This window comes from Lepus europaeus, chromosome 18 (assembly GCF_033115175.1).
Source record: "Lepus europaeus isolate LE1 chromosome 18, mLepTim1.pri, whole genome shotgun sequence".
In the NCBI taxonomy this organism is placed as follows: Eukaryota; Metazoa; Chordata; class Mammalia; order Lagomorpha; family Leporidae; genus Lepus; species Lepus europaeus.
The window spans coordinates 2,085,492-2,099,944 of record NC_084844.1 but is presented as its reverse complement, the minus strand read 5'-3'; the positions used below and the strand labels follow the sequence as shown (position 1 = coordinate 2,099,944).

Here is a 14,453-nt window from a genome sequence, read left to right as displayed (position 1 = left end):
CCCCGCACTTACAGCCGGAAGCCGACAGGTTTTTTCTTGGGGACCACCGGGCAGAGTGCACCTTGGCCAAGGCGGCAGCGGCCAGGACAGAGCCTGGGGGGAGGGGGCAGGGGGCTCACCCTCAGAGCCTCACCCCACGTGCCGGGAAGCCTCAGGGTTCCGAGGTGAGGTGAATGGCAAAGCTGTGTCAGCACTGGATCTGTGAGTGAGTGACCACGTGTGTGCAAGGGCTGCTGGCAGGGGTGGCTGGGGTCCCCGCAGAGCCTGGGAGGGCGGCGCGTCACGGTGCAACAGACACGGCTCGGGGGAGCCCCAGCGAGTTCCCAGTGGGAGGAGTAGCCAGCCTTGCTTCACGGCTAAGCTCAGGATACCAAGCTGGCCACAGCGGCAGCCTGAACGTGCCGGGCTTCCCAACCGAAGGTCGACCAGAAGCCCCCCTTCAGGACATCTGGGTCCAGTTACCACCCAGTGCCCGAGACCCCCTTGCCCTGCTGCTGCTTGCCTGCCCGGGGCCACAGCCGACTCCGTCTGTCCCGTGAAGCCCATGGCCCTGCCCATCCTCCCCCGGGGCAGTGGGCTCAGCCCCTACCACCCAGCACCGCCCAGTCTGCCCTGCTGCTGGGCACTCAGTGTCCATCCCAGATCACCACCGACAGCCCAGGAGCCACACTGCTCTCCACCGAGCCCGGGCACCAGATGCTGTCCGCCGGGACGAATGGCTGCCCATCCTAGTGGTCACTGGCACTCGGGAGGTTTCCTGATCTGCTCTGCACTCTGTCCTTCCCCAGTCACTGACGCGGCCCTCGCCACGTGTCCAATCAGGAATCCAGTCACCCCCCTCCAGTGGAGGCCACTCCTCCCACCCTCTGCACCTGGGGCCACGAGACCCCAGGGCAAGCTGCAGAGAACGGACATACAGAGCCCCTCCACCCGCCCCTGCCCTGCAGAGAACGGACATACAGAGCCCCTCCACCCGCCCCTGCCCTGCAGAGAATGGACGGATGAACCCCTCCACCCGCCCCTGCCCTGCAGAGAACGGACATACAGAGCCCCTCCACCCGCCCCTGCCCTGCAGAGAATGGACGGATGAACCCCTCCACCCGCCCCTGCCCTGCAGAGAACGGACATACAGAGCCCCTCCACCCGCCCCTGCCCTGCAGAGAACGGACATACAGAGCCCCTCCACCCGCCCCTGCCCTGCAGAGAATGGACATACAGAGCCCCTCCACCCGCCCCTGCCCTGCAGAGAATGGACGGATGAACCCCTCCACCAGCCCCTGCCCTGCAGAGAACGGACATATAGAGCCCCTCCACCCGCCCCTGCCCTGCAGAGAACGGACATACAGAGCCCCTCCACCCGCCCCTGCCCTGCAGAGAACGGACATACAGAGCCCCTCCACCCGCCCCTGCCCTGCAGAGAATGGACGGATGAACCCCTCCACCTGCCCCTGCCCTGCAGAGAATGGACGGATGAACCCCTCCACCTGTCCCTGCCCTGCAGAGAATGGATGGATGAACCCCTCCACCTGTCCCTGCCCACTTCCCGGCTTGCGACATGTGCGTCTCAGGTGCTGTACTCCCCTGACCGTCGCCACCATGTGCACAGCCCCACTGTTCCCCAAACCTCGAAGAACGCAGGAGATCCAGGAACTCGTGCCTCCCACGCCCTGCTACGGGCGCTCCTGGCCCGGGTTCCGCGGTGGAGACATGGCGGTTCTGAGACTCTGAGACAAGTGAGTACCTAGTGCACCCCTGCCCCGCCGTCCACACACCTGCGTCACTCCCACGGCTGTCAGTGGTGCTTCAAACACTGCCACCCGGCCCCCGAGCCTGCTGGGAGGCCACGTGACGGCTGTGCCTCCAGCTGAGCCACACAGCACCGCCCATGGCCACACCGAGCAGGACAGGCCGGGGCCTGCAAGCCTGCACTGCTCGCCCACCCCGACGCCCCGGCCCCCCAGCAGAAATCCATCCACGAACCAGGGGCGGAGCCACGGGCGAGAAGCACTGCTGAGCAGGTGCACAGGAAGCCGGGCAGCGTCACCGTGTCCACCACAGACCTCAGCGGCCTGAGCTAAATGACCTGGCCGGTTCCTAGAAAGGTTGGCGGCACCTTGACACAGACACAGAACCCAGCGGGCGAAGTTTCCAACGTTTAATGAAAAAGGCTGAGAACAATGCATTATTTACACGTGGCTAAGAAAAGACGGCGACTCCCCCAGAGGCCCCCGGGGCGGGGCCTCGCCAGGCGTTCGCGTCGACCCCTCGCTCTGCCCAGGCAGGTAGACGGTTCCAGCGCCCTCAGATCAGATCGGCAACTGCAGGGGGAGACACAGGCAGAGCTGAGCAGGGCGCAGGGCCCCGGGCTGCACGCAGGCATACACCCCCCCACACACACACACACACACAGATACCCCACATACAGGCACAGGCACAGGCACACGCATGGCGCACACACCGTTCATGGGCATCTCGTCAATCTGTGTGTAGTACCGCCCGACACACACATGTACACACGTGTACACACACACACACCGTTCATGGGCATCTTGTCGATCTGCATGTAGCACTGCCCGACACACACATGTACACACGTGTACACACACACACGCACCGTTCATGGGCATCTCGTCAATCTGCGTGGAGTAGTACTGCCCGACACACACACGTACACACGTGTACACACACGCACCATTCGTGGGCATCTCGTTGATCTGCATGTAGTACTGCCCGACACACACATGTACACACACATGTACACACACACGCACCGTTCATGGGCATCTCGTCGATCTGCGTGGAGTAGTACTGCTCGATGTCCCGCAGGATGCGGATGTCGTCGTTCTTCACGAAGTTGATGGCCACGCCCTTGCGGCCATAGCGCCCTGACCTCCCAATCCTTCAAGGACCAAAGTCACTTCAGTACAGCACAGGGCGGGGGGGGGGAGGCGGGGGGGGGGGAGGCAGGGGCGGGGCTCCCGGGCGGGGCCTACCTGTGGATGTACAGCTCTCTGTTGTTGGGGAGGTCGTAGTTAATGATGAGGGACACCTGAGGGACGTCCAGGCCCCGCGCCCACACGTCTGTGGAGATGAGCACTCGGCTGCAGGAGAAGGCGCACGGCAGTGAGGGGGGTGAAGGGGCTGGGGGGGGGGGACACACCAGGGGGATGAGGTGGACACAGGGGGGACATGGGGAACACGATGGGGGGATGTGAAGGAGGGGGGACGGGGGGTCACGAGCACCCCTAGAGAGTGCAGCCAGCAGATGGAAGGCCTCTCTCTCTGCACCTGGCCCTCTAACAAGATGGAGACAAGCAGGAGTGTTTAGTGGACACCGAGGTGGGGCAGGGGTGGCCTGGTGGTCGAGGCGCCCACTCCCACCTCTGAGCGCTCGGCTCCGGCTCCTGACTGCTTTCCTGAGAGGCGGAGGGGACGCTCGGGTAACGTTCCTGCCACCCGCCCTGGAGACCTGCACTGACCCAGCTCCCGGCTACGGCCTCAGTCCTGCCGCGTGGTGGGCGTGAGGGCTGGACCGGGGCGGGGGGGGAGCATTCTCCCAATCAGACCAAAGGGAAAGCAGAGCCCACACCCTGCTGATGCAGGAGACACCTGGAGCCGAGCACCGAGAGGACGTGGGGGAGGGGCAGAGCCGGCCGCAGGCAGAGCCGGCAGGCGCAGGGGGACGCCTTCTCCAGACGGAACGCATCGCTGCCCACGGGCTCGGGACAGGGACAGCAAGACCACAGACCGCCCAAGAGTCAGGGCTCCCCCACTCCAGACTGACCACACAGTCAGAAAAAGGATAAGGGGGCTGGAGCTGTGGCACAGTAGCTAAGCCAGCGCCACAGGAGGAGGCAGCCCACGTGGGCGCCAGTTCTAGTCCAGGCAGCTCCTCTTCTGATCCAGCTCTCTGCTGTGGCCTGGAAAAGCAGCAGAAGACGGCCCAAGTCCTTGGGCCCCTGCACTCTCATGGGAGACCCAGAAGCTCCTGGCTTCGGGTCGGCCCAGCTCTGGCTGTTGTGGCCATTTGGGGAGTGAACCAGCAGACGGAAGACCTCTCTCTGTCTCTCCCTGTCTGTAACTCTGGGGAAAAAAGGATGCAGAGGAGCCGCCCATGTCTGTTCAGCACGGGTGTGCATCCCCCACACCACGTGTCCACTCAGGGGTGAAGAGAGGTCACAGGGCTGACACAGCCTGGTCGTCCCCCAGCACGGAACGAGGTCACACAGAAGCAGTGACGAGGGACGGGGGCGCCCAGTACGGGGCCAGCAGCTCACCGACCTGGCGCCAGAGCGGAACTCCTTCATGATGGACTCCCGCTCTTTCTGCGGCATGTCTCCGTGCATGGAGGACACGGTGAAGTTGGCTTCCCGCATCTTCTCCGTCAGCCAGTCAACCTGCAAGCCACACCAGCACAGGCTGCCTGAAGCTCGGAGCCGAACCAGCAACGTGGACTCAGCACTTCGTTTCGAGGACTTGAACAGTCACACACCACCCGACGGCGCTGGGGCCGACCACGGACCACACATGCGACAGTGTGCCTAAGATGTGTCACCAAGTGACGGGAGCCACCGTAGCTGGTTCAGGTCACTGCCCAACGTCCACACGCCTCAGCTGGTGACACGGGGCCGTGCCCACAATGCCGCTGCTCTCAGCACCCTTCGTGTGCTGCCCAGTAAACGCCAGCTCACTTAGAACATCCTCTTAACGCACTACTCCATACACGACTCTCGGGGTGTGGAGGCCACGTCTGACTCCCATCTGAAACCTCAGCCCCTCCCTCCTGTCCGGAAAGCTGCGAAGCTGCCAGTCTGCCGGCCGGCCGCATCCCCCAGGGATGAGCAGTACCGGGCCAGGGTCCCACCTTAAACCACTGGAATCTGAATCCCTAGGGCTGGGACTGGCAGCAGCATTTCCTGTTAATGAACTTTCACCGCGATGTGTTCATTACAAATCCTCTCCAGCTGCTCCTGCATCGGAACCACATCCCACAAGGCCCAACAGTGCACGGGGCGCCCAGTGCAGGGCCTCGGCCAGGCTCTGCAGAGCAAGGCCTCCGTCCCCGGCGAGGCCACACAGAAGTGGAGGTGCTACCTTCCTCTTGGTGTTACAGAAGATGACCGCCTGGGTGATGGTCAGCGTGTCGTAGAGGTCACAGAGGGTGTCAAACTTCCACTCCTCCCTTTCCACCGCCACAAAGAACTGTTTGATGCCTTCCAGAGTCAATTCATCACTGGGGGACAAAGACACGGCCTGTTACTCGGCGCTCCTGCCGGCCACAGCGCCTCACCTGTGCCCCGCGCCCCCAGGCTCTGCATCTGTCCGAACAGCCAACAACTGCGGGACCGCACATGCAATCCTCAGCAAGACACACGGACAGCCGAACGGCGTCCAAGGGAGATGAGCTGTAAGAGCTGCCTTTTCACACAAGGTAACTCAAGAGACGCCAGCGGTCTAAGCCTTCGGGCATGAGCAGGCGGCGGGGGGGCTGCAGGAGCGCGCACCGTTTCACCAGGATGCGGATGGGGTCTGTCATGAACTTGTTGGTCATCTCCAGGATCTCGTGCGGCAGCGTGGCACTGATGAGAACCACCTGTGTGGCTGGAGGCAGGTACCTGTACACGTCGTAAATCTGCTCTTTGAAACCTGCGGACCAGACCCAGAATCAGCGTCAACCTCGGCAGCCAGCTCGAGGCAGAGCTGCACGACAGGCCGGAGCCACACGCTGCCCTCGCCCACCCTGCCCCAGGTTTCCCGCTGGGCTTCTGCAATCTGAAGTGCTCTGGGGGCAGGGACCCCACCCCACCAGAAAGGCTTCCAAGTCCCCCACCAGCTCAGCCCCCAGGGCGGCTGTGGCCCACCCCACCTGCTGCTGCACGGTGAGGCCTGCGTCCAGTGTTGCAAAGAGAATCCACAGATCGGGACTTCTACACAAAATCCCCCAATTAAGAACACGGCCAGGCCACGGGTCCCACACAGCAGCCTCGGCTAAGCCCGGGCAGGGCCAGGTAGGGAGGCAAGTGTGCGAGGTGCCCGTGGGCTGCACAGGACCGGGGCGGGGGGTGTGCGGCAACAGATTGAGGTTCTCACTGCACGGATCAGAACACAGAGCCCAGGAATGTGCACCCCAACAAGCTCCCAGGTGACCTCACTTTCAGAACCTCTGTCCCGAGGGACAGGAGGAGTACAAGGGGCCTCCCAGACACCAGGGAGCTGCAGAGCAGGCCCAGCAGACGGGGGCGGGGCTTCAGGGCCAGACAAGAGGCACCCAGACACCAGGGAGCTGCGGAGCAGGCCTGGACAGACGGGGGCGTGGCTTCAGGGCCAGAGAGCTCCAGCCCTGGGCGCGGACTGCCAAGCCAGAGCCAGGGGACCGAGAGGCTCCCAGGGAGCACGAGGGACGCCCAGGGGTCTGCTCAGTTCCGTGACCGCTGTCACCGCGTTCCAGTCCCCGTCCTAAGGGAAACCTGCCCTCACCAGTCCTTCATTATAGCAGACGGAAAGCCTGAAAGTACACGCAGGTTCTCCCAAAGTCCATGGAAACAAAACCCAAAGATGAGCGCGGTGTGATGAAGGCAGACAGCCGGCATGTGAGCACTCTCCAACAGCTCGCGGAGGCGTGTCCTATGGGAGCCAGCGCGTGGACCTCAAGACTCTGCTGCCCTAAAAGAAACAGCTCTGCCCTCCTACAACTTCCTGAGGTGTTCTCACACAGTTCTGCACACGGGGCACACCCGTGGCACAGCTGGCTGAGTCGCTGCTAGGACCCCCACGGCGCCTGCCCGAGGCCGGTTCTGGGTCCTGGCCCTCTGCGTCCATCGGCTTCCTGCTAATGGCCTGAGAGACAGCAAACGACGGCTCAAGCGCCCGAGTCCCTGCCACCCACACGGGAGACTCAGATGGAGCTCCGGGCTCCTGACTCCAGCCGGGCCCAGACCGGGCTGTTGCGGCCACTTGGGGAGCGAGCGAGTGGACAAAGTGCACACTCAACACTCTGTCGTTCTGTCTTTTAAATAAACAAATGTAACTTCAAACCAAGTCTCCTTTGAAAGCACCTAGCCTCAGAGACTCACTCCAGCAACAGAAAATGCACTGAGCCCTTCTCCCTGTCCGTCGTCCCTCGAGCCTGGCCTTCCTCTGGTCTGACCCTCGCATCCCCCAGGCCCCCACTGGCACACAGCGGAGGCCACTGAAGCGTCTCCTGCAACCTGCCTGCCAAGACCGCCCTGCACCAGGCCCTCTGCTCTGAAACCCAACAGACCACCACTGACCCTCACTGCCCCTACTCCCGGCCCATCTCCCACCCGCACTCGGCTCCAGCCACAGCCAGTGACTTCCCCTCCCCCCACAGAAACGCCACCCCTCCTCCATTCCTGGTACGCTTGTGCCCCCACCTGGCAACCACCCACCAACTTTAGAGTCCAGACTGTCGCCAGGTGCCATACCCGACATGGATTAAGCCCACCCCCGCAATGGGGCTTTTGCCTCGTGGTTAAGATGCCTGTGTCCCAGGGCAGGCCTGTGGCATGGCAAGTAAAACCACTGCCTTTGGCACCAACATCCCATATGGGCACCAGTTCAAGTCCCAGCTGCTCTACTTCTGGTCCAGCTCCCTGCTAATGTGCTTGGGAAAGCAGCAATAGACGGCCCCAACTGCTTGGGCTCTTGCACCCACGGGAGACCTGGGAGAAGTTCCTGACTCCAGTTGTTGCAGCCATTTAGGGAGTGAGCCCAACCACGGCGCCACACCGCCAGCCCCACGTCTGTGTGGAGCGAGGGCTCAGCAGGAACAGTCACCCTCAGTGCAGTGGCCAGGAGAGCAAGCTAAGGCTTTATAGACGGCCACACACCTCCGCACCCTCCCCACCCGCGTGAGCAGCAGCTCAATTCCACGCGGCCCACCACAGCCACGAGAGGGCCGGGCAACCTGACCTGAAACGCTCCTGTGCTGCTGGGGATCAGGCAGACAAACCGCAGCACGAAAACCCCCGCTCGTGCCCGACCCCACGCCAGCTGCTCCCCCACACTCGCGTCAGCTGCACGTTACTCTCTCACAGTCAGCAGCAAAGACACCCTTGTGCCCCTCGTACCCTTGTTCAGCATCTCGTCAGCCTCGTCCAACACCAGCATCTTGATGGCACGCGTCCTTAAGCTTCTGCGACGAATCATGTCTAAGAGACCAGATGTGGGGCGGTCAGACCTGGGACCACAGGGCAGTGCTGACCCGGCCAGCGTGGGGCGGTCAGACCTGGGACCACAGGGCAGTGCTGGCCCGGCCAGCGTGGGGCGGTCAGACCTGGGACCACAGGGCAGTGCTGGCCTGACCAGCGTGGGGCGGTCAGACCTGGGACCACAGGGCAGTGCTGGCCAGGCCAACCCCTCACGGCATCTCAGGCACCTTCCCCATACCCCAGGGGAGACCCAGGGCAAAGACCCCCCATGCAGCACGGCGACAAACCCCCACACCGCTCCAGCACTCACCGAAGACGCGCCCCGGCGTGCCGGCAACCACGTGCTGCCCATAATCCAGCTTGCGGATGTCCTCGCCCACGTTGGTGCCCCCGATGCAGGCGTGGCACTGCACGTTCATGTAGTCCCCGAGCGCCAGCAGGCCCTGGGGCGGCACGGGGCCACGTCAGCCATGGCAAGGAGGGGGCCACACATCAGCCACAGCAAGGAGGGCCCTTGTACCCCAGGCCACAATGACCACCAGCTACCACCTATGCCCTAGAGCCACAAAACCTTCTCTGCTCTTTCCACCAAAATGAAGTTAATCTTCCCTGTTTCTTATTAGGAAATCAACACATATTAACTAGAGTGGGAAACAGATAAAACGCATAATCCTACCTACCCCGAACGTTACTGTCCATCCTTCCAAAATATATATGATATGTAAGTATAAAACACTTTACTATTAAGGTAGTTTTTTAGTTAAAAAATATTTATGGGGCCAATGCTGTGGCATAGCGGGTAAAGCCACCACCTGCAGTGCTGCCATCCCATAATGGCGCCAGTTCAAGTCCTAGTTGCTCCACTTCCCATCCAGCTCTCTGCTGTGGCCTGGGAAAGCAATGGAAGATGGCCCAAGTGCTTGGGGCCCTGCACGCACGTAGCAGACCCGGAAGAAGCTTCTGGCTCATGGCTTTGGATCAGCCCAGCTCCAGCCATCGCGGCCATTTGCGGAGTGAACCAGCAGGTGGAAGACTTTCTCTCTGCCTCTCTGTAACTTTGACTTTCAAGTAAAATAAATAAATCTTAAAAACAAAATTAACATTTACAAGGCCACAAAAACCTCCGGAAAACACACAGCCTATCCTAGAAATTACCTGATTCTAAGCAGCCACCCATATAACAAATGATGATTTGATTCTGTCCAGTAACTCATAGAACAGATGATTTATGGCAAAATGATACGAATCAGGCAAATAATTTTTTGAGGAAATGAAAAAATGAGATCAGATCATGCCAATCAACGCAACTCCCGCCCGCCAGTCTGTCAGTCACCGTCTCACCTTCTGAATCTGCACAGCTAACTCCCTGGTTGGCGCCAAGATCAAAGCTTGCGTTTCCCGGACCTGGTGGAAGAACGCGTCAGCAGACAGCCGTCCTCAGCATCTCCACGGCAGACTGCGCAGCCCACACCCACGCCAGCTGTGCTGCACGCTACCTTGTATGAACCCACCTCTGACTCCGACCAGAGGGAAGCCAATCTCAACGCCATCTGAACTACAAATCCAGCAATACTGTGACCTACCTGTTCGGCCATGTTCAGGTAAGAACCAAAAAAACAAACAAACAAACAAACAGACGCCAAAGGAATGCATGACGGTATTTTGTGCATTAAGATTCTCTTTGGGGCTGGCACTGGGGCACAGGGGGCTAAGACTCCACCTGCAGTGCTGGCATCCCGTATGGGCACCAGTTCTAGTCCCGGTTGCTCCTCTTCCAGGCCAGCTCTCTGCTATGGCCCGGGAAGGCAGTGGAGGACGGCCCAAGTCCTTGGGCCCCTGCACCTGCGAGGGAGACCTGGAAGAAGCCTGGCTCCTGGGTGCAGATCGGCTCAGCTTCAGCTGCTGGAACCATTTGGGGGGTGAACCAGCGGATGGAAGACCTCTCTCTCTCTGCCTCACTCTTTCAAATAAATAAACCTTTAAAAAAGAAAAAGAAAGAAAGAAAAAAGAAGAAGCAGTGGTCTTAAGTTTCAAATTACCTGAATGTCCAAGCACTGGAGCACGGATATACTGAAGGTGGCCGTCTTGCCTGTGCCGGACTGAGACCTGGACACGGAGACACAGACGCGGCAAGCGTTGAGAGCGCAGTAGACCCCTGCGTCGGTCTGAGAGCCCGGTCAGCTCCCGGCCGCTCCCTCTGACCCTGCGTGGTCTGAGAGCCCGGTCAGCTCCCGGCCGCTCCCTCTGACCCTGCGTGGTCTGAGAGCCCGGTCAGCTCCCGGCCGCTCCCTCTGACCCTGCGTCGGTCTGAGAGGCCGGTCAGCTCCCGGCCGCTCCCTCTGACCCTGCGTCGGTCTGAGAGCCCGGTCAGCTCCCGGCCGCTCCCTCTGACCCTGCGTCGGTCTGAGAGCCCGGTCAGCTCCCGGCCGCTCCCTCTGACCCTGCGTCGGTCTGAGAGGCCGGTCAGCTCCCGGCCGCTCCCTCTGACCCTGCGTCGGTCTGAGAGGCCGGTCAGCTCCCGGCCGCTCCCTCTGACCCTGCGTCGGTCTGAGAGGCCGGTCAGCTCCCGGCCGCTCCCTCTGACCCTGCGTCGGTCTGAGAGGCCGGTCAGCTCCCGGCCGCTCCCTCTGACCCTGCGTCGGTCTGAGAGCCCGGTCAGCTCCCGGCCGCTCCCTCTGACCCTGCGTCGGTCTGAGAGCCCGGTCAGCTCCCGGCCGCTCCCTCTGACCCTGCGTCGGTCTGAGAGCCCGGTCAGCTCCCGGCCGCTCCCTCTGACCCTGCGTCGGTCTGAGAGGCCGGTCAGCTCCCGGCCGCTCCCTCTGACCCTGCGTCGGTCTGAGAGCCCGGTCAGCTCCCGGCCGCTCCCTCTGACCCTGCGTCGGTCTGAGAGGCCGGTCAGCTCCCGGCCGCTCCCTCTGACCCTGCGTCGGTCTGAGAGGCCGGTCAGCTCCCGGCCGCTCCCTCTGACCCTGCGTCGGTCTGAGAGGCCGGTCAGCTCCCGGCCGCTAATGCATCCTGGAGGCAGCAGGTGATGGACCAAGTGCTCCTGCCCCTGCCACCCACGAGGGAGACCTGGATGGAGTTCCCAGTTCCTGGCTCAGCCCTGGCTGCTGGAGGCATACAGTGCGTAAACCAGCAGAGAGGAGAGTGCACCACCCCCCCGTCACTCTGCCTTTCAAGTAGATGAGAAACTTTAAGAGAAAAAGGAAGCGCACCGAGGTGCGTGGGATCCACAGAGGGGCCGCAGGCACCTCTCTCGTCCCGGAGCCCCCAAGCGGGTGCCAAGGGCTCCAGGAGCACCCGGGCGACCTCTTTCCCACAGACGGCCCTGCACCCCGGCTGGACTGCAAAGCACGGTGCACACGGGCACAGCACCTGAGCCTTTACATCTCCACAGGTGTTGCGGACGGCACGGGCAGGCTCACCCAGGACAATGGACCACACAAGCGTCTACGTCAATAGGTGTCTTCCAGGTGGCACAGGGGGCTTCCTTTTGTATAATCGTGACTTCGGACTAGAACTGCTTTCCAAAGTGACGTGTCTTATGAGTCTTTTTAAAAACTGGAAAGGGGACCGGTGCTGTGGCGCAGGGGGTTGAGGCCCTGGCCTGCAGTGTTGGCATCCCATGTGGGCGCCGGTTCTAGTCCTGGCTGCTCCACTTCCGATCCAGCTCTCTGCTATGGCCTGGGAGAGCAGCAGAAGATGGCCCAAGTCCTTGGGTTCCTGCACCTGTGTGGGAGACCCAGAGGAAGCTCCTGGCTTCAGATCAGCGCAGCTCTGGCCATTGCGGCCAATTGGAGAGTGAACCAGCGGATCTTTGCCCGTCTCTCTATAACTCGCCTTTCATATAAACAAATAAATCTTAAAAAAAAAAAAAAAAAAAAGCCAGGCAACAGGGAGTACACAGCTATTAAAATAAAAGGGCACTAAACACATTCCCAGGTAACCGACAGGTCAGCGAAGCTTCTACAGTACGAAAAAAATAGAAAAAAGTTCCAGCTCTGAGGCTGAAGTGCAGAGCTGGCACCGAGTGAGACACTGAGCGCGGTGTCCCCCCAGCACTGACCACGCCCAGTCCCACTGACCGCGTGCAGCGGCCACGCCACACACGACCCACTCACTGGGCGATGACGTCTCTCCCTTTAATGATCTGCTTGATGGCGCGCTGCTGGATGGCCGAGGGCTTCTCAAAGCCTGCAGAGAACACAGAACAGACAGCTCAGCACTGCCGCCACGGTGCACGGGGTTCCAGCCGCGAGCCCTGCCCGCCCGCCCACCGAGGGGCAGCACAGGGCGGAACACAGAGGACCGAGGTAGGCTCTTCCACCAACACGGTGATCGCCGCAGTGAGCCAATCCGTCACCGGAGCAGCAAGCGGCAAGATACACCCTCGGCCTGCTTTACCGATGGACGGATGGACGGAGGGACGCAGCAGAGCCCCGGGGCCGTGGCCCTGGATCCCGCACGGACTGCGCCCGGAGCCACAGCACCCAGCACCCCCGGGGGCAGCCACTTTCTCAATTACAAAACGGGAAACCACTCCAGGGCTCTGTGGTCCGTGGGCGTCCACGTCACGCACAGGCCCCATCCACAGAGATGCCGTCCACGGAGACCCAGGCCTGGAGACTCCGACCACGGCTGGGCAACCGCTCTCGGGCAACGCGGCTGGGGTGAAGACGACCCGAGAGCACGTTCCAACACGCACGTAACGTCTTGTGGGCAAAAGTTGGGTTCTGATGACTCTGGGGTCGTCCAGAAATGCAGCACGATCCCCCCCCAGCGCGGGGGCAGCCGTGACAGCTCCGGTGACCGCGGGCACGCGGCGGGGAGACCACTGCCGGCAGCACCCAGCGGCAAGGCTTTGCCCCAAACCCTTCCCCTTCTAGGCTACGCTGACACCAAGAGCTGTCAGACCAGGGCCAGGCAGAGCCCCGGGGCCGCCTCCCCGGCCCCAGCCCCCTCCCCGGCCATCACGCCCACCCCAGCGCCGCCCCGGCCCCGGCCCCCTCCCCGGCCATCACGCCCACCCCAGCGCCTCCCCGGCCCGGCCCCGGCCCCCTCCTTGGTCATCACGCCCACCCTAGCGCCTCCGGGGCCCCGGCCCCCTCCTTGGCCCCGGCCCCCCACCCTTCCTCGGCCATCACGCCCACCCCAGCGCCTCCCCGGACATCACGCCCACCCCAGCGCCTCCCCGGCCCCGGCCCCCTCCCCGGCCATCACGCCCACCCCAGCGCCTCCGGGGCTCCCTCTCCCCACAAACCCACAGGCACCCAGGATCACCTCCCAAACGTAGCCCCGACGGGGCCGCCCCCTCTCCCAGCCTCTGCCTGCGCCCCGAACGCACCGGCTAAGCGGGCGGGAGAGGCGGCGAGGCCCCGGCGCCCGCCCCGCACCTGTCTGCTCCGCGCCCCGGCGCCCGCGCCTTCCGTGAAGCCCCATCGGGCTCGGCCCCCGGCCCCGGCCCCGGCCCCGGCCCCCAGCCCCCGGCCCCGTCCCCCGGCCCCGGCCCCAGCCCGGCCCCATCCCCAGCCCCGGCCCCCGGCCCCGTCCCCGGCCCCATCCCCAGCCCCCGGCCCCGTCCCCGGCCCCCGGCCCCGTCCCCAGCCGGCCCCGGCCCCGTCCCCCGGCCCCGGCCCCCAGCCCCCGGCCCCGGCCCCCAGCCCCCGGCCCCGGCCCCGTCCCCGGCCCCCGGCCCCATCCCCAGCCCCCGGCCCCGTCCCCGGCCCGGCCCCGGCCCCCGGCCCCGTCCCCGTCTCCAGCCGGCCCCGGCCCCGTCCCCGTCCCCGGCCCCGTCCCCAGCCCGGCCCCGGCGCCCACCGTAGGCGTAGATGCCGCGCAGCAAGTCCTCCCGCAGGCCCATGGTGTCGAACGTGGGGGTCACGTCCACCTCCTCGCTGGTCTCGAACTCCACTTTGGTCATGTCTTCCTCCTTGAGGAGCCGCTTCCGCGCCGAACCCGAGTTCGCCATCGTGGCCGCGGCCGCCATAATTCCAGCTGCCGGAGAGCAGAGAGCGCGCCTCAGCGCAAAGCGGAAGCAGGCCCCGGCCGCCGCCACCGACAGGAAGTGACGTCCCTGCGTGCGCAAGCGCGGGGCGAGCGTGCGCGTGCGCCGAGGGCGCGCCTCGAGAGGGGCGGGGCGGCTTTGGTCACATGAGAGGAAAGCTCTGGATCGGGGAAGCGCCACCGCTCTCGCGCGACAGGCAGTTCCCGCGGGATCTTGCGAGGGGCGGGGCCCTCCCAGCCTCTATAAAAGGAGCCGCGGCCGCCGGTCTGGGAGTTGCG

General features: G+C 63.4%; 1 protein-coding gene across 1 annotated transcript; it reads right to left on the bottom strand.

Annotated features, from left to right (window-relative positions):
- Positions 1 to 2,141: 2,141 nt before the first annotated feature.
- On the bottom strand, positions 2,142 to 14,222 carry EIF4A3 (eukaryotic translation initiation factor 4A3). Its single transcript, XM_062216063.1, has 12 exons — positions 13,989 to 14,222; positions 12,293 to 12,365; positions 10,211 to 10,277; positions 9,513 to 9,575; positions 8,482 to 8,614; positions 8,091 to 8,171; positions 5,505 to 5,646; positions 5,095 to 5,233; positions 4,282 to 4,397; positions 2,994 to 3,101; positions 2,772 to 2,899; positions 2,142 to 2,318 (listed from the first exon to the last, which is right to left on the bottom strand). Exons 1-12 carry the CDS (start codon positions 14,155 to 14,157, stop codon positions 2,302 to 2,304), a joined length of 1,236 nt encoding a protein of 411 aa, XP_062072047.1. The 5' UTR covers positions 14,158 to 14,222; the 3' UTR covers positions 2,142 to 2,301.
- Positions 14,223 to 14,453: the final 231 nt, after the last annotated feature.